Source organism: Pseudorasbora parva, chromosome 9, assembly GCF_024679245.1.
Source record: "Pseudorasbora parva isolate DD20220531a chromosome 9, ASM2467924v1, whole genome shotgun sequence".
Classification (NCBI taxonomy): Eukaryota; Metazoa; Chordata; class Actinopteri; order Cypriniformes; family Gobionidae; genus Pseudorasbora; species Pseudorasbora parva.
The window spans coordinates 24,342,564-24,369,795 of NC_090180.1; the positions used below are offsets into that span (position 1 = coordinate 24,342,564).

The 27,232-nt window shown below is 39.1% G+C and overlaps 1 protein-coding gene across 5 annotated transcripts in view; it reads left to right on the plus strand.

Annotated features, from left to right (window-relative positions):
* The window catches only part of fgf12a (fibroblast growth factor 12a), a 218,238-nt gene extending 201,470 nt beyond the window's left edge, over positions 1-16,768 (plus strand). For all 5 annotated transcript variants that reach the window (XM_067454394.1, XM_067454393.1, XM_067454391.1 and 2 more), the window contains 2 exons: positions 11,211-11,409; positions 15,259-16,768. In XM_067454394.1, coding sequence (XP_067310495.1) covers positions 11,211-11,409; positions 15,259-15,374 — 315 coding nt within the window. In that variant the 3' untranslated portion in view covers positions 15,375-16,768. The remainder of the gene's footprint in view (positions 1-11,210; positions 11,410-15,258) is intronic.
* The last annotated feature ends 10,464 nt before the right edge of the window (positions 16,769-27,232 follow it).

Sequence of the window (27,232 nt, forward strand, 5' to 3'; positions counted from 1 at the left end):
GAACGCATGAACAGATTGTTATGAAACTTGGTATGGGTCATCACCACGATGCCCTGAAGTAGCCTGAGAAGTTTCGAAACAGCGCCACTTAGTGGAGAATTTTTTTTTTCAAACGCTTATAACTTTGGGTGTGGTTGACATATTTTGATGGGAGTGTGTTTTTTGGTCTCCTGAATCCTTGCCGACTCCAACGATACCAGACTTGCCAGGTTTCGGCATATGGTTTGCGCAGAGTTGTAATTTAGTGCTTAAAAAACATTTGCTGATATCTTCGAAACCGCTAGTCCGATCGAGACGAAACCAGCCTCAGAAGTTCGGAAACATAGGTCGATAGCTATATGCTAATGCCCAAATCTCAAAATATTGATAGTAAGGGGTAGTAAAATCCAATCAAAGTCAGGTGTCAGTCATTTTTTACGTGTTTTTTCATATAAATGTCTATAACTCCAAAACAAAATGAAATATTTTCACCAAACTTGACACACATATGTATGGGCTCACTACGAGGACACATAAACAAATTGGTGGGATTGTGCCTCTTGGTGGCGCTATAATAAAACAAAACATGAAATTCCCATTGACTTCAATGCAGTATTACGGTTTAAAATGCTAATGCTATAATTTAAGAATGCACTAGTGTATCGTTACAAAACTCGGTATGTGTCTTCCGCTCCATGTCCCGAAGATATTCAAAAAGTTTCGGGGCAGCGCCACCTTGTGGTCAAAAGTTGTAATAAAATGTACAAAAATGCTAATAACTTTTGATTAAATTAGCCTATTGTAATGAGACTGGTCATAATACATTCATTGGCTCATGCCGAGAAGATAGATACCAATTTTGCCATATTTTGCAAACATATCTGTGCTCCATCTTGTTATTTGTTAAAAATCTACTTTTTCAAACTCATCCTAGACCGTTTGTCCGATTTTCACCAAAATTGATCCGTATCGTCTTCAGACCATGCTGACAAATACTTATGGATTTTGGATTGATAGACAAAACAGTTTTCATATACCACTGCAACAGAGTTGAGCCATGATGCAAAAATTACTCTTGAGGCTGTATCTCTGCAATGCTTTGACATATTGACACCAAACTTTGCATGTGTCATTGTCATCTCAATCTGACTAAACCACATCAGTTTCGTAACAGTGACACCTATTGGTCGAAAGTGATAAACCATTAAACCATTATTATTGACTGTATTTAAAATTTGACTGCTATTTTGCCTAAAATCAACTTAATAGGTCCTTAATGGCTCATTGTTGCAGTTGGCTTGAGACTTCCAGCCATGCTGGCATGTCTTGTCTTCTTCTTTGCGCTTGGCCCCGATAATGGCTGCTTGCAGCTATATTTAGGGGCCAAGCACCGAAGGTGCGGAGGCACCTATTGAAATCGTTAGTGTTCCTATTATTAGGGGCCAAGCACCGAAGGTGCGGAGGCACCTATTGAAATTGTTAGTGTTCCTATTATTATTATTCTGCTTCTTCTTCTTCTTCTTCTTCTTCTTCTTCTTCTTCTTCTTCCGCCATAGGAGTCTCTGGCAGCCCATAGAACCGTATGGTAAAAAGTTGTGAAATTTGGCACACTCATAGAGGCCAGTCTGAGCTGTCACTATAGCAAATTTGGTGCCTCTAACTCAATCCCTCTAGCGCCACCACCTGTCCAAAGTTTCACTCATATTTATGCTTATAACTTTTGACCCCTAAGGGCTAGAAACAAAATTCTTTTTTCATCGGATTCCTTGGCTCAAGCCGATTCGATTTCACCCTATGATGTCATTTTCCGGTATGCAAATTTTCCCGCCATTTTGAATTTTCTGAAAAACCTACTTTTTCGAACTCCTCCTAGGCCGTTGCTCCGATTTTCACGAAAATTGAAACAGATCATCTTCAGAGCATGTTGACAAAAAGTTATGGAATTCAAGTTGATTCGTCCAATCGTTTTCAATAAACGCACAAACAAATTTTACGTGGAGGTTGCAAAAACACACTAAAGGCTATATCTCCGCAACGCTTTATCGTATTCAAACCAACCTTGGTACATGTCATCACAAGCATGACTTGAAGCAACATGCAGCGTTTCGGCGCAGCGCCACCTACCTGTCCGGAGATACGAAAAATGCCTATTTTGGCTTATAACTTCTGAACCGTTTATCCAAAAATCATAAAATTGGTCTCATTAGATTCAGGGCGTCATGCCGAGTCGACTGATATCCAATTTTACCATGTCGGCCATTTTGGATGTCGGCCATTTTGAATTATGTGCAAAAATGCTGTATTTTATGAACGCATGAACAGATTGTTATGAAACTTGGTATGGGTCATCACCACGATGCCCTGAAGTAGCCTGAGAAGTTTCGAAACAGCGCCACCTAGTGGAGAATTTTTTTTTTCAAACGCTTATAACTTTGGGTGTGGTTGACATATTTTGATGGGAGTGTGTTTTTTGGTCTCCTGAATCCTTGCCGACTCCAACGATACCAGACTTGCCAGGTTTCGGCATATGGTTTGCGCAGAGTTGTAATTTAGTGCTTAAAAAACATTTGCTGATATCTTCGAAACCGCTAGTCCGATCGAGACGAAACCAGCCTCAGAAGTTCGGAAACATAGGTCGATAGCAATACGCTAATGCCCAAATCTCAAAATATTGATAGTAAGGGGTAGTAAAATCCAATCAAAGTCAGGTGTCAGTCATTTTTTACGTGTTTTTTCATATAAATGTCTATAACTCCAAAACAAAATGAAATATTTTCACCAAACTTGACACACATATGTATGGGCTCACTACGAGGACACATAAAAAAATTGGTGGGATTGTGCCTCTTGGTGGCGCTATAATAAAACAAAACATGAAATTCCCATTGACTTCAATGCAGTATTACGGTTTAAAATGCTAATGCTATAATTTAAGAATGCACTAGTGTATCATTACAAAACTCGGTATGTGTCTTCCGCTCTATGTCCCGAAGATATTCAAAAAGTTTCGGGGCAGCGCCACCTTGTGGTCAAAAGTTGTAATAAAATGTACAAAAATGCTAATAACTTTTGATTAAATTAGCCTATTGTAATGAGACTGGTCATAATACATTCATTGGCTCATGCCGAGAAGATAGATACCAATTTTGCCATATTTTGCAAACATATCTGTGCTCCGTCTTGTTATTTGTTAAAAATCTACTTTTTCAAACTCATCCTAGACCGTTTGTCCGATTTTCACCAAAATTGATCCGTATCGTCTTCAGACCATGCTGACAAATACTTATGGATTTCGGATTGATAGACAAAACAGTTTTCATATACCACTGCAACAGAGTTGAGCCATGATGCAAAAATTACTCTTGAGGCTGTATCTCTGCAATGCTTTGACATATTGACACCAAACTTTGCATGTGTCATTGTCATCTCAATCTGACTAAACCACATCAGTTTCGTAACAGTGACACCTATTGGTCGAAAGTGATAAACCATTAAACCATTATTATTGACTGTATTTAAAATTTGACTGCTATTTTGCCTAAAATCAACTTAATAGGTCCTTAATGGCTCATTGTTGCAGTTGGCTTGAGACTTCCAGCCATGCTGGCATGTCTTGTCTTCTTCTTTGCGCTTGGCCCCGATAATGGCTGCTTGCAGCTATATTTATTATTCTGCTTCTTCTTCTTCCGCCATAGGAGTCTCTGGCAGCCCATAGAACCGTATGGTAAAAAGTTGTGAAATTTGGCACACTCATAGAGGCCAGTCTGAGCTGTCACTATAGCAAATTTGGTGCCTCTAACTCAATCTCTCTAGCGCCACCACCTGTCCAAAGTTTCACTCATATTTATGCTTATAACTTTTGACCCCTAAGGGCTAGAAACAAAATTCTTTTTTCATCGGATTCCTTGGCTCAAGCCGATTCGATTTCACCCTATGATGTCATTTTCCGGTATGCAAATTTTCCCGCCATTTTGAATTTTCTGAAAAACCTACTTTTTCTAACTCCTCCTAGGCCGTTGCTCCGATTTTCATGAAAATTGAAACAGATCATCTTCATAGCATGCTGACAAAAAGTTATGGAATTTAAGTTGATTCGTCCAATCGTTTTCAATAAACGCACAAACAAATTTTACGTAGAGGTTGCAAAAACACACTAAAGGCTATATCTCCACAACGCTTTATCGTATTCAAACCAAACTTGGTACATGTCATCACAAGCATGACCTGAAGCAACATGCAGCGTTTCGGCGCAGCGCCACCTACTGGTCCGGAGATACGAAAAATGCATATTTTGGCTTATAACTTCTGAACCGTTTATCCAAAAATCATAAAATTGGTCTCATTAGATTCAGGGCGTCATGCCGAGTCGACTGATATCCAATTTTACCATGTCGGCCATTTTGGATGTCGGCCATTTTGAATTATGTGCAAAAATGCTGTATTTTATGAACGCATGAACGGATTGTTACGAAACTTGGTATGGGTCATCACCACGATGCCCTGAAGTAGCCTGAGAAGTTTCGAAACAGCGCCACCTAGTGGATAATTCTTTTTTTTCAAACGCTTATAACTTTGGGTGTGAGTGAAAAATTTTGATGGGAGTAGCTTTTTTGGGCTCCTGAATCCTTGCCGAGTCCAACGATACAAGACATGCCCAGTTTCGGCATATGGTTTGCGCAGCGTTGTAATTTAGCGCTTAAAAAACATTTGCTGATATCTTCAAAACCGCTAGTCCGATCGAGACGAAACCAGCCTCAGAAGTTCGGAAACATAGGTCGATAGCTATACGCTAATGCCCAAATGTCAAAATATTGATAGTAAGGGGTAGTAAAATCCAATCAAAGTCAGGTGTCAGTCATTTTTTACGTGTTTTTTCATATAAATGTCTATAACTCCAAAACAAAATGAAATATTTTCACCAAACTTGACACACATATGTATGGGCTCACTACGAGGACACATAAAAAAATTGGTGGGATTGTGCCTCTTGGTGGCGCTATAATAAAACAAAACATGAAATTCCCATTGACTTCAATGCAGTATTACGGTTTAAAATGCTAATGCTATAATTTAAGAATGCACTAGTGTATCATTACAAAACTCGGTATGTGTCTTCCGCTCTATGTCCCGAAGATATTCAAAAAGTTTCGGGGCAGCGCCACCTTGTGGTCAAAAGTTGTAATAAAATGTACAAAAATGCTAATAACTTTTGATTAAATTAGCCTATTGTAATGAGACTGGTCATAATACATTCATTGGCTCATGCCGAGAAGATAGATACCAATTTTGCCATATTTTGCAAACATATCTGTGCTCCATCTTGTTATTTGTTAAAAATCTACTTTTTCAAACTCATCCTAGACCGTTTGTCCGATTTTCACCAAAATTGATCCGTATCGTCTTCAGACCATGCTGACAAATAGTTATGGATTTCGGATTGATAGACAAAACAGTTTTCATATACCACTGCAACAGAGTTGAGCCATGATGCAAAAATTACTCTTGAGGCTGTATCTCTGCAATGCTTTGACATATTGACACCAAACTTTGCATGTGTCATTGTCATCTCAATCTGACTAAACCACATCAGTTTCGTAACAGTGACACCTATTGGTCGAAAGTGATAAACCATTAAACCATTATTATTGACTGTATTTAAAATTTGACTGCTATTTTGCCTAAAATCAACTTAATAGGTCCTTAATGGCTCATTGTTGCAGTTGGCTTGAGACTTCCAGCCGTGCTGGCATGTCTTGTCTTCTTCTTTGCGCTTGGCCCCGATAATGGCTGCTTGCAGCTATATTTGCTTTTAATGTTGTACATATTAGATTAATGTAGAACCACACTTTACATAAAAATACACATTCTCGTGAGATCACGTTGCAGCATAATTATCTTTAGAATAGGGGATCAAATTGCCTTTATTAGTACTGTATTAATGGTAGTTGAGCTTAACTTTTGGCTTATTCTGGTTAGAAAAAATGACTATCTCTCAATAAGTTCCATAAATAATGAGGATGAAACTTTCACTTTAGAATAGGGGGTCAATTGCCTTTATTAGTACTGTATTAATGGTAGTTAATTAGGCTTAATTATTGGCTTATTCTGGTTAGTAGACTTGAATGTCACTCAATAAGTGCCTTAATTGATGAGGATAAAACTTTCACTTTAGAATAGGGGGTCAAATTTGCTTTATTACACTATTTTAGCCATTTATAATGGCAAATTCAGCAGTAATTAAACATAACTACTAGCTTATTGTTCAGTTATAACAGAAATATAATTACATCACTACACACAAATAATGTATGGCTTATTAAGTTGTAAATAATGGCTAATATGCCCTTTCTATTATGTTAAGTTAATTATGAATTACTATTTTCAGTATACTTGAAGTATTTAAATGACTAGTTAACTTGAAGTGTGCTATTTTGACACAACTAATGTTGTACTAAGTATATTTAAGTTGTAATTAAATTGTGTTAAAGCATAACTTTAAGTGTATTTAGTGTACTTTTGTTTTCTAAATTGGAACAACTTTAAGTATATTTAGTACACTTTAAGTATATGGACTAATTACATGCTTAATTAGTGAGATTAAATGTGCTTTATTTGTATTATAACTATATTTTATTTGTGTAAAGTATATTTTATTTGTATTATAAGTATACTTTATTCGTGTTATAGCACACTTTATTTGTATTATAATTACACTTTGTGGTATAATTTACTTTATTTGTATTATAGGTATACTTTATTAGGGTTAAAATATACTTTATTTGTGTTTTAAGTAAATTACAAATTAATTACCAGTATCTTCAGAACACACAAGCAATACACTACAATATATAATATAATATATATATAATATATATTTTATTTACCTTGACTTATTCAAATGACTAAAAATATACACTTTGTAGTAAATAACTATACAATGTGTTATTACTTAGCTATACATTGTACAATATACTTTTATTTTAAATGTGCTACATTACATTGTAAAGAATTACTTACTGACTTACTTTCCCAATGTTGAATGCATTTGTTTTCAAGGACATTACAATAAATTAAATCAAATCTAACACACATAACTAATGAAGAGACATTTCATTAAACAAGCCCAATGTTTATTTATTAATGGTTTCACATGGTTTCAGCAAAGCTAAACAAAATTAACTTTATTATTATTTTTTAATTTCTATTTTAGAAAATGAACTATTTTAATTTTCTAAAATCTTCCAAAATTAACGTTTCTGGGGAACACACCTGGAGACAATAGACGCATGTATCCGGCCCATGGGGCGGGGGTGGTGTTGCAAGCCGACACTTAGAACAGGCACTTAGCGCTACTGGCCACTAGGACCGAGAATGCGGGAAGATACCGGCTCTACACAGAGGCTATAGAATCTAGCGAACGTGTTAGCCCGCAGCTCTACAAATGTCTGTCAGCGAGGCGCCTTGAGCCAGCGCCCAGGAGGAAGCTACACTCCTTGTAGAGTGTGCTCGCACCACGAACAGGCAAGGCACGTCTTGGGACTGGTAAGCCAAGACAATAGCATCCACTATCCAGTGGGCTAACCTCTGCTTGGAGACAGCCTTTCCCTTCTGCTGGCCTCCATAACAGACGAAGAGTTGCTCTGAGGTCCGAAAGCTTTGGGTCCGGTCAATGCAAGCGCGAAGAGCGCGGACCGGACACAACAAAGCCAGGGCTGGGTCTGCCTCCTCCAAAGGCAGCACTTGCAGGTTCACTACCTGATCCCAGAAGGGAGTGGTAGGAACCTTGGGCACGTATCCGTGGCCAGGGTCTCAGGACAACGTGAGAGTTACCATGCCCGAATTCTAGGCACGAAAGTTGACCGAAAGTGCATGCAGGTCCCCTACCCTCTTAATGGAAGCCAATGTGGTCAGGAGCACCGTCTTCATTGACAACATTTTAAGCTCAATTGAATCCAACGGCTCAAAGGGAGGGCTCTGAAGTGCCCTGAGCACTAGAGCTAAGTCCCAAGAGGGTATCGAGTTTGGGCAAGGAGGATTTAGTCTCCTCGCACCTCTGAGGAACCTGACGACTAGGTCGTGCTTTTGCGGCGTCGTACACTTTGAGGGTGGAGGGAGACAGCCTTCGCTCCAACCCATCTTGCAGGAAGGAAAGCACAACGCTAATCGAACACCTTCGGGGATCTTCCCGGTGGGAAGATCACCACTCAACGAACAGGGTCCACTTCAGTGCATAGAGGCGCCTCGTAGAGGGGGCTAAAGCTGAAGAGATGGTATCTACGACTGCTTGTGGTAGTCCATTTAGAACCTCCACGTCCCATCCAGGGACCAGACATGAAGATTCCAGAGGTCTGGACGCGGGTGCCATAGAGTGCCCCGTCCCTGAGAAAGAAGGTCCGTCCTCAGGGGAATGGGCCATGGAGGGGGTGTCGCGAGGAGAGTTAGTTCTGGGAACCAGGTTCGGTTGGGTCAGTAGGGCGCAAGTAACAAGACCTGCTCCTCGTCCTCCCTGACTTTGCACAAAGTCTGTGCAAGAAGGTTCACTGGGGGAAACGCATACTTGCGTAGGCCCCGGGGCCAGCTGTGCGCCAGTGCATCTTTGCCGAGGGTACACCCGGTCAGGGAATAGTACCACTGGCAATGGGTGGAGTCCGGAGAGGCAAACAGGTCTACTGTGCGGCTCTGAACTGGTCCCATATCAGCTGGACCACCTGGGGGTGGAGTCGTCACTCTCTCATCGGCTCATCGGCTGAGCGCACCTGGGACATGAATGGCCCGAAGCGACCTCAGCTGCTTCTGACCCGACAGGAGCAGGTGGTGGGCGAGTTGGAACATGCGACGGGAGCCTAGACCACCCTGACGGTTGATGTACGCAATGGTCGCCAAGTTGTCCGTATGGACCAGTACATGTTTGCCACGTAGCGGCCCCTTGAGGCGGCGCAGTGCCAAATATACTGCCAGCAACTCGACGCAATTGATATGCCAATGCAATTGAGTTCCCGTCCATAGAACCGCAACTGCATTCCCATTGTACGTGGCCCCCCAGCCCATGCCAGAGGCATCTGTGAACATCACAGCATGCCTGGACACTTGTTCTAAGGGCACCCCGGCCCGGAGAAACGTAGTGTCGGACCAAAGGCTGAAAGTTTGGCGGCAGTAAGGAGTCACTGAGACCCGGTACTGACCGCTTTGCCACGCCCACCTCAGGACTCGGCCATGGAGCCAGTGTTGAAGCGGTCTCATATGAACCAATCCAAGCGGCGTTACCATATGCCCCAAGAGCCTCTGAAAGAGTTTCAGTGGGACCGCTGTCCTGCCTTTGAATGAATTCAAGCAGTTCAACACCAATCTGACTCGCTCCTCCGTCTGGCTGACCGAATCCAGCTCCATACCGAGGAAAGAGATTTTTCTTTCTTTGTGTAGGACAGAGAATCTCTTGCTCTTCTCTCGGTTGACCCGAAGGCCCAACAGGCTGAGGTGACTGAGCACCATGTCCCTGTGTTTGCACAACTGCTCCCGAGACTGGGCGAGAATGAGCCAGTCGTTGAGATAGTTGAGATTACGAATGCCGCGTTCTCTGAGTGGAACAATGGCTGCCTCCACGACCTTTGAGGCGAGGCGACAGGGACAGCCCGTAGGGCAGGACCTTGTACTGGTATCTTCCCCTCAAACGCAAAGCGTAGGAACGGTCTGTGTCGAAGGAGGATAGAGACATGAAAGTATGCGTCCTTCAGGTTGACCGCTGCGAAACAATCTTGGGGACGGATGCATTTGAAAATGCGTTTCTGCGTTAACATCTGGAATGGGAGCTTGTGCAGGGCCCGATTCAGGCCGAGCAGGTCCAAGATTGGTCGTAGCCCACCCCCTTTCTTGGGCACGATGAAGTAGGAGCTGTAGAACCCTGTCTTCATCTCGGCTGGAGGAACCGGCTCTAACGCGTCCTTCGCCAGTAGGACCTCGATCTCTGACCGCAAGACTTGGCGATGCTGCTTCGCACAGAGGTGAAGAAGATGCCCTTGTACTTGGGTGGCCGGCGAGCAAACTGAATCGCATAGCCGAGTCTGATCATACAGATGAGCCAATGAGACGGCATGGGAAGCTGTAACCAAGCTCCCAGGGACCGTACAAGCGGGACCAACGGCACCACAGACATACCCAGGGTGGGGCAGCGAGATGGAGTGCTCTGGCTCGACTTGCGAGGTCCTGAGGTGGCCCGGAGTGTCGCGCGAGTACTCCTGGTTCGGGCAGAGTGTGGGTGAGAAGGCCCGGAGGCGTCCTTGAAGGCCACTCTGCTGCCCCCTGGCGAGGGGAGGGGAGGGAGGGAGAGACAAGGCCCAGAGGCACCGTGAACTGCGAACCTGGCACTCTTGGGGCCCAGGGAGATAGGAAACTGCTCTTTTTGAGACAATGTGGGTACCGCCAAACTCCGGAGAGCTGGTGGCAGAGATTTTATGATACCAGTCGGCCCCCCCCACCCCCCAGTCCAGTAATGTGGACATCATCTCCCTCAGAGCAGCTCCTCTTCTCCCTGGACTGCCCGTCTCAGCGTCGCTTCCCCTTGTGCTTGCCTGTCGGTTTAGCGCCCTGAGCGGGTTGCATGACGGTAAATGTAATCTGACTCCTGCAGCTTTAGTTCTGGGAATTGTTGTCTTTCAACCCCATGAGGCAAACATACATTTTCTGTCTTTTCTCAGTCTAGAAGGCACCAAATTCAAAAGTAATTTTGCATTTCTACTACATTAATGGCACAGTTTAAATACAGATTCATCTCCCCAGCGTTGAAGTACCCCTTTATTGACCTGCAAAAAAACTACACCTGCATCAAAAAATACACTTTAGGTCAAACTGCATTGAAACATACAGTCCTCTCTGTGCATTCTGGTTAGGTGAAGGTTTTAAGTTCATCAATTTTGGCAGTTTCAGTATCCGCCAAGCCACATTTACCTCTGTAGCATCCCTAGCAAGGTAGCATCTCCTGCATGACAGCATGTCACCTGACCCAGATAAGAGATGCTAACTCCTGCTGCCTCTCTCTAACCTTCACATATTTTGTGCACACACATAAAGTCACTTGCACACATACACACACTTTTCATAGTCCAACAAGCAACATTACAACACCTGCAGCCTCCCTGGGGACTCCCCAACAGGATTGTCTGACCTCTTTTTCTCCTCTACCCACACATCAAGGGATGAGTTCATTCATGTGATGTTGTTGTTTTTTTCATCCCCAGGAGATGTTTACACCTGAGTGTAAATTCAAGGAGTCTGTGTTTGAGAACTACTACGTTATCTACTCATCCACCATGTACCGTCAACAGGAGTCGGGGCGAGCCTGGTTCCTGGGCCTCACCAAGGAGGGTCAGGTCATGAAAGGAAATCGAGTAAAGAAAACTAAGCCCTCCTCACACTTTGTACCAAGACCCATTGAAGGTAGTGTTTTTGCAAAAGTGTGTTTCCAGTATTCAAGAACCCTGTCACATAATTCATACCAAAATAGATATTAAAACTTGACAAAATAATAAAATGATAATAATCATTATACTGTATACCAAATGTATATATATTGTATAGAGAGGGGTTTTATTCCAACAAGTTCTCATTCCCAAGGTTTCAAAAACTGAAACAAGTCCTATGAAGATGCCCTTGGTATCTCTATATTGATGAACTAGGAACTCCATCGATTTCATCTGCTTGCCTCATGCATCAGATCAAGATGCATTGCCTTATTTAGAGTGTCTATTTACACTAAATGCAAATAGCTCGCCTTGTTGTCGGAGGCTATTTACACTAACTCTGCCCACTGAAAAAAATAAAAAAGATTCTGAATTGTAGACAGTAGTAATATTGTAATAACGTTTTAAAGCAAATTTGATGCAAATAGTTTGAATCCACCTTTTGCCGAACTCGATCTACTCCCTTTTTTACCATCACATATCAGATCTGAAAACAATATAATAATGCAATGGGGGAATATATGTGTGTCCTGATAATGCCAAATGTCTGTTACCAGTCAAAACTGGCCAAAATTATTTTAAATATATCTACAGTGCAAGCATATTAGTCTAAAAAATTATGTATTTTAAGCTTCATGAATATTTTTATTCAGGTGTCACCATTAGGCGGTGCATTGGATTTTCAGCATTGGAAGTCTATTAACTCTTTCCCCGCCAGCGTTTTAAAAATAGTTGCCAGCCACCGCCAGGGTTTTTGACAATTTTCACAAAAATTGTATAGCCCATAGAATATTTTGTTTAATGAAAATCTAAGCGTGCAATATATCAAAATAAAGAGTTGACCCTCTTCTTTAAAAACAAAAACAAAACAAAAAAACATTTTATTCTAGCTTCATGCATTCCTTTTTTATCAACTCTTGGATATGGGTAGGTTTCATAAAAAAAGCAACATTTTGAACAAAAAGCTGAGAAAATCACGTATTTGTTTCCAGATCAGATTCAGGGCGATGATCAAACATAGATAGAGTAAATTGAGTCCATCAACACTCTTAATGCTTGCACAGTCATGTGGCTCGTTCTGGGTCCACATTTCATTCATAACATTAGGCAGTTTTGATTCATATGCTGTTTATTGACGATAATTACGTTATTTTTCAAATGCATATGATTACATGCGATCGCTAATTTCATTGCGTATTACTTGCATGTGTTTTGATCAGGAGATTCAGTACTCTAATTCAGATGATGCTCAATAGCGCCCCCTAGCGTCCGACAATGAACACACGGAAACCCGGAAAATTCCGTTATTGGGCTGGAAGCGTTTTCTCACAAATAACAGAAATTTCCGTTTTTGTCGGGGAAAGGGTTAATTTCCACCCTCAATTTAATACCACATTTTGCATTTTTAATCACCAGTAAAAAAATGTTTTTATCTTTTACCATATTTCTAGGAGTATCGCAATAATATTGTATCGTGAGTTCAGTATTGCGATATGTATCGAATTGTGAAGAGGGTATTGTTACACACCCCTATTTATTTTTTATAAAAATTAAGAAAACGTGTTTAATAATAAAGTGTTTATGGTTAAGGGTAGGTGTATGAAGTGCTTTGTTGTTCCAATAAGACAACATTTTTAATAGATTATCATTGACACTGTTATGTAAGGGATAATGTACACCCAGCCGGTTGTTATCGCAGAATAAACCCCGACAGAGTGATCAGGACCCCGACGTAAAGCAGAGGGGTCTTGCATCACTCTGAAGGGGTTTATTCTGCGATAACAACAGGCTGGGTGTACATTATCCCGCTTATTACACGGCTACTAGTCTCAAATAAATAATTATTAGACACAAAATATTGTCTTGAGATTAAATATTGTATTAGCTCTTACGCAAAGCTTCCGCGAAGAAAAACAGTTCCAACCTGCTTCAAGCCTTTATCTATTGCTGCTAAATGTTAAAAATGAATGCTGAAAGGGTTAGTTCACCCAAAAATGAAACCAAGCCTATGATTTACTCACCCTCAAGTTATCATAGGTGTATATGACATTCTTCTTTCAGACAAATACAATCGGAGTTATATTTAAAAAGTCCAGGCTAACGTTAATCCAAGCAGTAGTTGTAGTTGTGTTTGAAGTCCATAAAAAATGCAGCTGTCCGTCAAATAACGTGCTCCACGCGACTCCGATGGGTTAATAGAGCCTTCTGATTCGAATCGATGCGTTTGTGTAAGAAAAATATCTATATTAAAAACGTTATAAAGGAAACCTGCCAAGTCTTCCATTGTAACCCATGGCTGTTTAAGCCACAAGATGGCACCAGCGTTAAGCATAGAAGTAGTACCGGTCAAGATAACTCGTAGTACCCGTATGAGCGGGTGTTATCTTGAAATAACATACCGCTGGAATGCGCGATTGACCAATCAGAATAAAGTATTTCACAGAGTCGTGTAATAATATTATATAGCATTTAATATACAACAGCACTAATGTGATTAATAGTGTCTGCCACTATTTGTAAGTTTACATCGCAACTACTATTTACACTTATTGCAAAGAAAATACTGCTATTTTGTAAGTAGAATCTATAGCTACTTTCATTTAGTGTAAATATATTCTATTGATACTTGCACATAGTTAAAAAATTATCATCACTATTTATGCTTCGTTTAAATAGCATATATCGCTAAGAAAGTATGCTATTTTCACTTAGTGTAAATATAATCTAGTTGCTATTTAAACTTAGCATAAATAACCACTTACTTAATTATTTGCAAATTATTTGTAAAAGTAGAAATTATTTTCATATATTTACACTTTCATTGATTTTTTTTAGTATCTAATCACACCCCTATCTTAAATCTAACCGCTTCTCAACAACAACATACACATTACAGGCAGATCAAATTATTCATAGGTATGTATTGCAAAACCAAATTAAAACATTTGATTTAGAAGGAACTAATGCTTCATTCAATGTCTTCTGAAACAAATCTTTATGCAAGGAACTGAGTAAAAACCAGACACATGGCATTTCACATTTGGCATATCACAGGCATTTCACAGTACTAGCATTTCACAGTTAAAGCTGACGTTACACTTCTTTTGGGTGGCAATTTGTGTATACCCTTAAAAATAAAAGGGCCAGAAGATTTTGAGCCCCATTGACTACCATAGTAGGGGGGAAAATACTATGGTAGTCAATGGGGCTCAAAATCTGCTTATATACAAACATTCTTCCAAATATCTTCCTTTGTGTTCAGCAGAAGAAAGAAATTCACGCAGGTTTGGAACAACTTGAGGGAGAGTAAATGATGACATAATTTTCATTTTTGGGTGAACTTACCCTTTAAGGTTTGTCAATATAGGCATTGCAATATTGATGAACCTTTAGCATAACAATAAGTAATGATGCTTAGTGTTTGATACCTTGGGTGTAAGTACAGGTTATGTGTTCATCAGGGAATTTAGATTGTGGTTGTTACATACCAGCATGGAGCCAGATGAATCGAGATAAGGGCCAGAAAAATAAGAGGGCAATACAAAAATGACAGAAAGATTGTTACGAAACAAGACAACCCAATTTTAATTTGGAATAATATTCACTGATGAAGTGCACGCAGCAATACCAACACCATATAAAGCAAGAAAATATGTTCAACTTTCATGCAAGCTAATAACGCATGCATTATTAAAAATAAAAAATAGAAAATGTACAATGTACAATGCAAAGCTAAAAAGAACAATGTCAATCATAAATCTCATCATAAATTATTGCAGTTGAAAGTAATGAGCACTAATATCTAATCTCTGTTTGCATATTGCAGTTTGCATGTACAGAGAGCCTTCACTGCATGAGATTGAAGAGAAGCAACGCTCCAGGAAAAGCTCAGGAACCCCAACAATGAACGGTGGCAAAGCGGTCAACCAGGACTCCACATAGCAGGGCTTAAACACAGGAGGCTACTGCGGCAGAGTAGCCCCTTCCCCTTGCGCCTCCAACCATGGGAATAGTACCACATGCTACAACAAGATGACAAACTGAACTCTTGCCTGAGAAAATTCCTAGAAGAACACAGAGGGGGAAAAAAGAGAAAAACATGTTACCTTTCCAATCAGGAGTTGAACTCACATTTTATGCAAAAAAAAAAAAATTAAATGGGCAGTCATTTGATTCACAACAATAGTAATATTCTTTGTTCTGGATTAATGCTGTGAGAAATTAGCTTTAAAACATTCTCGTGTTCATTTTAATTGGAATGCTTTATAGCACCTTTTCATGCTTTACTGTCATCAAGAAAAATGTGAACGTTTCCCTCTTTGCTCAATGTCATTGCTATAGATTCTGTTTGTGGATATTATGCCAATTTGAGCAAGCATTTTGGCTTTTTTTTTTTTTTTTTTTGGTACCTGAGAGGTGAACACACTTCGTGACTCTAGATTTCTGTCAGGAGGGTTAATGTAGAATGTATGCTTAGTTACTTCAGAAGATTTTTGGAGTGATCTTGGATCGTTTTGTCACATATTCATTTTGGTAAGAAATAATATCCATGCAACACTTTCTTAAAAAATATTGCCTGCCTTGGCACACATATGTCCAGCACAAGTACACGGTATGTGTGTATGTTTGTGTGTGTGGCACTGCTCAACATCTCTTAAACTGCAACTTGGTTTCAGCTTGAGTTTGATGACAAACAGCTAAGCTTTAGATTGAAAGCAGTTGATTTCCTGTGAATTATTCAAGTATTATATTTAGCTCAAAATATGACAAGAAACTCAGGAAGCCCTAGTCTTAGAAGTGTGACCCTGACACCAGCCCTGTCCAGTCAAAAGCACAAAGAAGATCAGTTTATTGCCCCTGTAAGGGTTTCCAGGAAGTTGGCCTGGGCAGGGTGGGTGGATTGTAGACTAGGAGGAGTCTGGCATTCATAAGTCTTCCAGTATTAATGGCATTATAGCTGTGCCCAAGTATGCAGCAAAGAGGTACAACAAAATGAAGAGACTTAAACGCATGAGTCCTCAAAGAAGTGTTTATAGTTAAGTAAGAAATGGTCAAATGAATAACATGTATCTGAAAAAGTGTAAAAACAGGCACCCAGTGCAAAGATTGTCCAGATCAATAAGTTTTCAGAAAAGAAATCACTGTAATGGAAGTGTGTCCTTTTGCTGTGTACAAACAGAACTTTTTATTTTTCATGTTTGCAGATGTTTTCACCTTAATGAAACACTATCATATATGCATTATGAATAATGAGATGTACAAAAATGCATTGATATTATAAAGCTAATTTAAATTAGGATTGTTTAAGAATAAAAGTATGATACTTAAAGATTTCACCCCTGTGTCACTGGCATAGCTTATTTTCCAAGGATGCTCTCGAACAATTTACATTTAATGCAGGCAGCACAGATGCAGCATAAATGCATTTACTGTCAGGGATCAGGAAGTGGAGGACCCAGATGCAGAGGGAAAAATAATGATGATTTATTAACAAGAAAGATCAACAGACACAATGGGGTAGTGGATGAGTGAGTCCAAACACCAGGGCAGGGGAAAGACACCACGACGACAGGGGAGGATGACAACTGAGACTAGTCCAGGCAGCCAATGAACTTGACGACAGCTAGTGAGGCAACACCAGGCAGGGCGATGGTGGACCAATCCAGGCAGGAACCAGAGGCTTGATGGTCTCACAGAATCAGCTTCCTTCTTGGCTGACAGGCAGTGGAGACAGCAGCCAGGGAAAAACTTAAGACAGAAAACAACACAGGAAACACACACGACAAGACAACAAGAAACAACAGACAAACTAAGAACTAAGACTAAATGAAACAAAAACTTAAATAATAACTGGAGCTAGAAAACGAGGAAAAACAAACAAAACCAATCTCCATAAAAGAGTGAACTGAAAATAAGCTGAAAACAGGGAAAAATAAAATAAAAAAGGTAAGCTATCAAAACCAAGACAACTAAACAATGAGGCTAGAGTAAAATACCAAAATAAAACCTGGAGAAAACAAGCAAAATAAAGACAGAAACTTCCCTAGACTCATAAACTCAGGAACAAAGAAAACACTGAAAATAAATTCAAAGCTAGAAAAACAGGAGACACTAAAACTAGAATAGGCTAGACAAGTAGGGATGGCTGACGCGAACCTGACATTTCGCTGCGTCCCAATTCGCCTACTTATACTACGTCCTAAAAGTATGTACTCTTTTTGTGAAGAAAAGGTATATACTTTTGAGTGTGTAGCAGAAAAGTATGCAAGCTTCGGGACATACTACTTCGCCATCTTTAACAGACTCTGTCGCTTAGTTACGTGCATCCCGTCACCGTTTATCTGCCCTGTCAATCATCGTCAGATTCGTCACAGTTAAAATCCTCCACATTCAGTTTAATCTCCTACCGTATCGGAGAGAAATGTAGCCGCTCGTTGATCTGCCATGTGTGGGTCTTTGTGGGTCCGAAACTCTCCTCTTGTGTTTGCAGTTTAAATATAATGATGCATTTAAAAGTTAATGGCCAAATGTGTCATTAAAAAGTTCACAATGCTGCTGCAGGTGAAATATAATGTGGACAACATTGAATAAATATATTTTTGTCAGGTTAAATATTGATAGTTGGTCACTCAAACCCCTTTATCTAAACTTCTCTACTCAACCGTCGAGCTCGCACATCCGTCATGTTTGTAGTTTTTTAACGCCTTTTATCCGCGTTTGTAGTTCTAATCGAATCCTCGTCCAACTCGCAATGGGTTGTGGGCAATATCAGCCGTTTGAGTGCCCATCGATCCATACTACGAATTCGGACCGGAAATAGTAAACCATCCGGGAATCTTTGGAATACTCTTTTCAACATACTACGATTTGGGACATACTAATTCTATTTTCGAATACTATTTAGGATGGATAGTATGCGAATTGGGACGCAGGGTGTGTCGAGATCCCGAAGCGCAGATGTTTCGAAACGCTGCTCCGAGCTGTGATTCGACACACCCATGTCACGTGACTACCGCTAAACGAAGCACTGAAGTGTTTCATCAGGTGCGCCTGTCGAAACTGTTTTGATTAAAAGGGGCGGGAACAAACCATACAGTCACACATCTAAATGAACCTCATTCCCACAGTTTAAAAGAGAAGTTAATCCATCTTCACCTCATGGGTTTTGAGAAGATACATTTTGTGATATAAGTGAGATTTGTGCACTTTGGTTAGTTATATTTAAGCTAGATTTAAATGAGATATATTGGCTGATAGGTATAGACAGCGACAGATAGTTAGGATAGATAAAGGCTAGTGACACATTCATATAGGCTACGTTAGACTTATAGATATATAATATAGAATATATAGATTTAGAAGATATTCTTAAGTGATATATATATATAGATAGTCTAGATATGGAGGCTTATGGAAGTAAAACTGTGCCACTGGATTTTGAATTCTAATTTTTAGCACTGAATTTTTTTACATCGAATTTTTAACACTGAATTTTATTTTGCATCTAAATCAGACTTTGAATTTTAAAAGCCATCGAATTTCTAGCTCTGTTTTTTTTTGACTATGACATTTTTTCAATGTTTTAAAAAAATTCAGTGTAAAAAGAAATTCAACGTCTCAAAAAATTCAGTGTAAAAAAATTCAACGTCTCAAAAGATTCAGTGTAAAATTATTCAACGTCTCAAAAAATTCAGTGTAAAATAATTCAACGTCTCAAAAAATTCAGTGTAAAAATATTCAGAGTCAACATCCGGGTAACCAAGGAGAAGCAATCGATCCCTGTATCAAATCATCCAACATCCAGCCAATCATTTACGCTCCATTGGTCATGTGATGCTGAAACCGGAAGGCGGGGAACAGGGCCGTTTCTAGCCTTTCTGGCACCCTAGGCGAGATTCATATGTTGCACCCCCCCCCCCCCCCCCCACCCTTTTTTTTTTTTTTTTTTTACTTCAACTTATTAAGTAAATATGACTTCCTTATTTCATGGGCATATTGTACATGCATTAATCGAATAATGTAGCTAGGTTTATTATCTCTGAGATCACAGATGTTGGGGGGTTCGGGGGCATGCTCCCCCGAGAAAAATTTGATTTCTATGATCTACATATGTGTATTTTAAGATGTTCTGAAGGCCAAAAAATTAGATAACAATAGCTTGAAAACCATGTCACTCGGCGCCGCTGCGGATTGAAGAACACAGTGAATCAAAGACTAAAAGACGGGACGAAGCAGTAGCCGAAGCCTTGCGCCAGTTTCATGTTTTAAAGGTTAATCACATATTTTTTTAGGGGGGGCTGATGCATAAGTTCATAAAAAAGGGCCTAGTGACGCCCATGGTTATGACAGTATTAGCCTACTTGATCAATTTACACTAAACAGCTATCTCTGATGTAAAAAAAAAATTATTCAAATTAACTGCTATAATGTTCTGCACCTGAAATGAGCATGGCGTGTGGTCCGTCCAGTACTAATATTCAGTGTAATGTTTTGCTCAACATTATGATAGAGGGACCAGCTTAGTAGAGAACAAGTAACCAATAAGTAGGCTATACCTGTATATTTCGCTTTCTTTTTACGATACTGAGCCCCTGATGGCTTTGACCTTTTCATGATGATGAAACTAAAGCACGCTGTAACGAGTAGAAATATAGTGTGGCCCCTTTAAGAGTTGCGAGCGCTCCCTGCAAACGAAGTCTGCATTTTGTGAATGTGCGCACTGAGTCTTGAGCTCCCATGTGTGGGGATTATTTTCTGTTTTCTGTTGCTAACAGTTATTTTGTTTTATTAAGTAATGCTGTGGATGGAAAGGGAGTTTGTGATGAGAGTTCAGCGGGGAATAAAGTGCGATCTGTTTGATGTTAATCGCCTCCGTGTTTGCATCCACTCCAGTTACATTAAGTGAGCTATCCGCATTTTTCACTCGGACACAAGCGTTACAACGCCACGGATGACGACGTTCCCTGCCGCCCTCTACATGATCTCATTTCATTACAGCAGTTCCACTATCACCATGGCGACTTCACTCCAATAATCGCAACTAATCATAATGCCTTGAAATAGAAAAAGTACGAAATATTAATAATAAAATATATATGAAATAACTAAAAAATCTTGTTGGGGCGGGGGCTCATTGACGCCCCCCAGCTGTTGGCGCCCTAGGCGACCGCCTAGTTTGCCTATGACTAGAAACAGCACTGGCGGGGAAGTTCACTTCAGGTGAGCTCCAGAGCTCAGCAGCATGGCTCAGAACACACACGATGGCGCTTCAGTGAGTTTACTCATGACCAATGGAGCGTAAATGATTGGCTGGATGTTGGATGATTTGATACAGGGATCGATTGCTTCTCCTTGGTTACCCGGATGTTGACTCTGAATATTTTTACACTGAATTTTTTGAGACGTTGAATTATTTTACACTGAATTTTTTGAGACGTTGAATTATTTTACACTGAATCTTTTGAGACGTTGAATTTTTTTACACTGAATTTTTTGAGACGTTGAATTTCTTTTTACACTGAATTTTTTTAAAACATTGAAAAAATGTCATAGTCAAAAAAAAACAGAGCTAGAAATTCGATGGCTTTTAAAATTCAAAGTCTGATTTAGATGCAAAATAAAATTCAGTGTTAAAAATTCGATGTAAAAAAATTCAGTGCTAAAAATTAGAATTTAAAATCCAGTGGCACAGTTTTACTTCCATAGAGGCTCCACATAAGAGATGTCACAGACACTACATCTGGTGTGGGAGCATTTCCATTTGGAAACACCACATAAAGTGAGATGTGTGTAGTGTGTATTTTATTAGCCCAGAATGCATGATCCATTAACTTAATTTTCAGTAATTTTCCCTCATTTGTATGTACTTGCAAAAAAAAAAAAAAAAAATTGTGCATGCCAGCAACTAGTGTCCCGTCTTGTGAGATAATTTTTTCAAAGGCTGAAATATATATATATATATATATATATATATATATATATATATATATATATATATATATATATATATATATATATATATATATATATATATACACACACACACAAGTTGACTAAATCCTTCACCAGCAGAGCAATTCATATTTTTGAATAAAAATGTTATGTAACAAATGACACATTTTATTTCTTTTGATAATCTTTTTAATAATTCCAATTTTTTCAAAGGCTGGAATATATATATATATATACACACACACAAGTTGACTAAATCCTTCACCAGCAGAGCAATTCATATTTTTGAATAAAAATGTATACATGTAACAAATGACACATTCTATTTTTTTAATAATCTTAATTTTTCATGACAAAAAACAAAAACAAAAGACTAAAGTTATTTACAATGAGGAGGCTACAGGTTACAAAGCCAAGTAGTTGTCAGACAGATGTTAAAAACGTGTTTTTTGTTTTGTTTTGCTAGTAGTAGATCACTGTCAAGGTTATTTCAGATAAAAACACGCAAGTGTCCACTAGATGGCGTCATGGAGACGAGTGTCGGGTGTTGTTTCGAAGCTTCGGCACATTTGCTTCAACTGTTTCAGTGTTTCACGAAGCCTCGGTCTGCCCATCACTATAGACAAGGAGCTAGAGACATGTACGCACAAGCAAACGCTCACAAACATACACAACAAACCAGCAAAGACATGAGGGAAGGTAGCAATATATAAAGGGACCAGAGCACAATTAGTGAACCAAGGACTAGACCAGACTAAACAAGGGGGCATGGTAACAGCAAACAAGGAGGCAGGACAAGAGGAACACATGTCAGACACGGAGAGAGACAGATCCAAGTACTAAGACACAAACAAACATAGAAACATTAAACAAAGACAAAACAGACAGAGCTGCCAGGGCAGAACCCTGACATTTACACAAGTATCAATTGCAGTAATAATGTTATGGAAAAGCTACAATACATGTTTTAACATTGAATTATGATGGAAACTTCCTACAAACAGGGTACAAACTTTACCTGAAATTATTCTTCAACAAATGGTCAGTAAATTGGATCACCCAAAAGTTCATCCAAATTAAAAATTACCATTCATTCTAGGTTTATATTACATTCTTCTTTCAGACAAATACAATCAAGTTTAGCTTAAATTGTATTTGTATGAAAAAAGAATGTCATATACAACTAAGATGTCTTGAGGGTGAGTAAATCATGAGGTAATTTAAATATTTGGGTGAACTACCCCTTTAACTTCAACATTTGCCTGTCAAATTTAAGTGTTGAAGATTTTTTATTTTCTTTTGAAATTAAAAGAGGTTTGCAATCAAAATTTGAGAATTAAACCCCATTTGTGTGATATGGTATTTTCCTTCAATAAACATAAACATTGCTGCCTATAATGTTTTTTGGGGCTATTGCAGGTTTGAGACCAAATGATGATTTATATTTGCTCCAAAGCTTATTTTCATATATTTTTCTTTTGATAATTTTTCCTTACAGAAACTTGGGTAACAATATTAAATGGAATGCAGGGAACACAACTTATTAATAAAATTAGATTATAGACTTGTCAGCTCAGTGTAACGAAGGATCCACTGATGCCAAGCTCAGAGGGCTAAAATACACAGACTACTAATGACAAGACAAGGACAACATAGAATACATAACAAGGGAGCACATGGCAAGATCATATGACAAACAGGAACAGGATAAAGATGACACCCAACAAAACACCACAAAACAAAAGTCTAGGAGGGCGGTCTTGGCGGAGGGATGGCAGTCCAGGTCAGACCAGGGATTTCAGGAAGCCATGATGGTGCATTAAGTTCAGGGGACCATGCCAGTGCAGGAAGTTCAAGGGACCAGGTTCAGGTCTATCTCGGCTTGAAACTCTGGAGTTGTGGCCATCTTGCCATGAGACTCTGAAGTGGTGGGTACTGTGGGATTGTGGGGCTCTTCCCCAGCTCCCACAGTAAACAAGGAACCACCCAACAGAAGAGCATGGTTGAGATATAGTGCCAGCGACTAAGGAGTTTTCCCCCCAGTTAATTTAAACCGAAGTGGTTCAGAAAGTCCATGGCAAAAATGTAATTTTAGTGCCACATCATTGAAGTCCACCGGGTGTGAAAGTTTACAAAAGCCCGCCACATAGTCCTCCTGGCGATCTTGTGTAAAAACACAAGGCATGAATTTATACACAGGTGACCAGCACCAATTAACGCAAAAAGGGGAAAGCACGTACACAAATAATGGCCTTTACACAAAATAAACATATATATATATATATATATATATATATATATATATATATATATATATATATATATATATATATATATATATATATATATATATATCAACATCATATACACACATAAACAAACACAGAAAAATTACACTTTGTCAAATGACTTCACGTTATAAATTATCTTATGATAAAAATAAGAGGAATAAATAATTCCTCTAAATTCCTCTAAAATAAGAGGATAAAAATAAGAGGAATAGTCTTTAGAGCCCCACCTCGGGCTGAACAAGGAATGGTTGCGACTAGATCCTAGGCCGGAACATTATATATAGGGCCAACGTTTCCGCCCGAACCCCTTTTGACGGTGCACCAGCACACGGGACTCCGCCATAACAAACAGACAAAGAAATGGTAAGAATAAACTCTAACTATTCGTTAAAGAGTGAGCGAAAGTTTAAATAAAGTATATTAAACCCAAAATAATGTTGTTGTGAATTGTTTGTACTTACTGCAAACTAAATTGACATTAAACACCTAAACAAACTAACCTGACTGAGGCTCTGCCAACAACTGTTACAGCGTACACATAACCAGTGGTGCCTCCTATCATTTTGAGTTATATTAATAGTTTTTAATGACTCTGTACGATTTCCTCTATGATTCCATATTTCAGGTCAAGCTAAATATTCATGACACGGTTATAAAATAATTTATATAAAAAAGAGTATTGACACTTAATGACATGTTAATGACAAATTCAACTTGTACCACTGTAGTTTAGGTCAAGAAATATATTCATTACAATGTTATAAAATAATTTGACAGAGTATTGACACTTAATGACATGTTAATGTCAAATTCAACTTTATACTGTAGTTTAGGTCAAGAAATATATTCATGACAATGTTATGAAATAATTTGACAGAGTATTGACACTTAATGACATGTAAATGACAAATTAAATTTATAAAAAAATCATGACATTATAATAGCCTAATGACAGCCAGCGTCAAAACCAACCACATGACAGTTTAATAATAATAATAATAATAATAATAATAATAGATTTTATTTATAACGCACTTTTCATTCCGAAGAATCTCAAAGTGCAACAAAGGGAAAAAATAACAATCCATGAATAACAAGTAAAAATTACATCTCAACATCATGCTGGACGCTGATGACGCTAGCCTGGTGCAAACTTCAGCCACCATGCAGTTAGAGCCCGAGGGAGACCACCAATGAGCAGCCGACACCCAGAAGAGAGAGCAGCCGCAGCGAGCAACATCAAATGTCCTTCAAACCAAAACCAACCACAAATTATAACAAAAACAGAAGAGAAGCGGTGAAAAAACGGCAAACAACGTCCTCTCAGTGGCTGCCAGCAATCAGCAACAGTCCCAATTGTAGCTCTGACTGTTAGACTAGTCACAAACACAATAAAATAAAATAAAATCTAATTTTAATAGTAAAGTTAAAAACAAAAAACAAAACATGATTTGTGGGTGGAGAAGCGGCGAACAGACAACGCCAGCGTCCTCTCCCCCACATTGCCTAGCATCTAATGTAATGTAAACCCAAAAAGCTAAGTAGTTTCTTAAATTTGATAATTAATCTGCTATGTCATTTCATGTCTGTTTATGACAGGTTATGTTGTCTTGGTAATGTCAAGTTGTCATGACAAAGACACTGACAGGTTATGATGTATTGGTTTATGTCAAGTTGTCATAACAAAGACAACTCTGAAATGTCATCATTGCATTAAAAATGACATAATTAAGCGAATGACACTTAATGACAGTTGTTATAAACATGCATAAAAACTCCTTCATATTCATGACACGTGTCATGTCATGATTATGAAGGTGTCATGTCAGTCTTATGCACACCCCTTCAAGTAAAGTGTTACCATTTTTTCTTTTTAATTTTGTATTTTGAGATTATTTTATGGTATTTTTTAATATTTATGCAATAATTATTGTCTATTTTTGCCATTTAAAATTATAAAAAAATTTTTTTAATGTAATTTAATTTTTAATTTAATTTATTTTTTTAATTTTAATTTTAATTTTATTGCAGTATTTTAGGTTAAAATAGAGACTAGTCCTTCAAAAAAAAAAAAAAAAAAAAAAATGAAGACAGATTAGCGCCCTCCTTTGTAATTATTTAAGAAATTAAGCAACCATGGGTGTAATCCACTAGAGGTCTCTATGGAGGGGCTTGTGAATTCCCAAGTTCACTTTTCAACACTTTCAATATTTTTTTTTAGCTGGATTTGAATATATATTTAAAAAATATAAAATACTATTTTTATATAATTTTTTTTTTTTTTTTTAGAAATGGAGATTTTTTTTCTGTGAATTTGTGTTTTTGCAGATTTCCCATTCATTTCTTATGGTGGTTATTTTTGACCGAAGAGGCAAGTGGGAGTATTTTTTTACAACCACTTAGCATGCTTGAATCATGCCCTCAATTTTTTGTGTGTTTACATACCTAGTGTTAGAAAGGTCACCAAGTTTCATATTCTGACGAAGATGTGATTTTTAATAATTCAAAATGTGGTTCATAGGTTCAGTTCCCTTTATTGAGGGAACTTGCACTGCATCGTCGAGTGACGACACTCTGGGGAACGCCCTCGGCGTGACGTCTCTGAAGTATGAATGAAATCTGCCACCAATCTGATTGGTGCTACGTCATGACGTGGTAGGTGACGGCATACGCGTAAGCTATAAAATGCGCCATCTCATACTACAGACGTCTTTGCTCTTCAGTGAGGCGCTCTGTGTTATATTGTTCGTCTATTTACTGTTGTCTGTCACCTATATTGTAAGCAAGCATGGCAAGCGAGCAGTTTAGGAGGTGTGTGCACCCATGCCCGCGTTTCATTATGGGCTCGGAAACACACCAGCTGTGTGTGCAGTGTCTCGGGGCGCAGCACGCTCAGGCGGCACTTGAGGGTGCCGCCTGCAGCGAATGTGAGAAGCTTCCGCTCCGGGTGCTACGCTCACGGCTGGCCGTGTTTAATGAGAGTGGCCAGGCTTGGGAGCCCAAGGGATCCGGTCCCGCGTCTGTTGAGGCAGCACGGCGGCGTAGATCATAGGGCTCACAACTGGATCTCGCGACGGGAGGCGGGCATGCTGAGGCATCTTCCCAACCCTCGTCCGATGATTGAGACGCTCTTCCGCCTCGTGAGGAAGCCCGCATTGTGGCATCTTCCCGCGAGGTCGATAACCCAGTGCTGATGCTGTCTGATTCCGAGGGATCAGATCAGTTCAGCCTGGAGGCGGGCGGTGTGTAGGTGAATTCACCTCTTCACTCCCCCGCTCTAGAAGAGCTCGTGGACGTGTTAAACGAGTTGTGCAAATTGTGGGAAAAACCTGAAGGGGGGAGTGGGCCGACACCCTTGCCTCTTCATCATATGCATCTTCATCATATGCATCTTATCCTTTTGAATGATTTTTAATAACCTCATGAATTGAATAATCAGTTATTATCCTTTCAAAATAATGAATTATTGACAATCTATTTTATTTGATCATTAATACATTTAACTATTATTTCATAAGATTTCGACTTTATGTCTGCTGTATGGTGTCTAATTTGCTT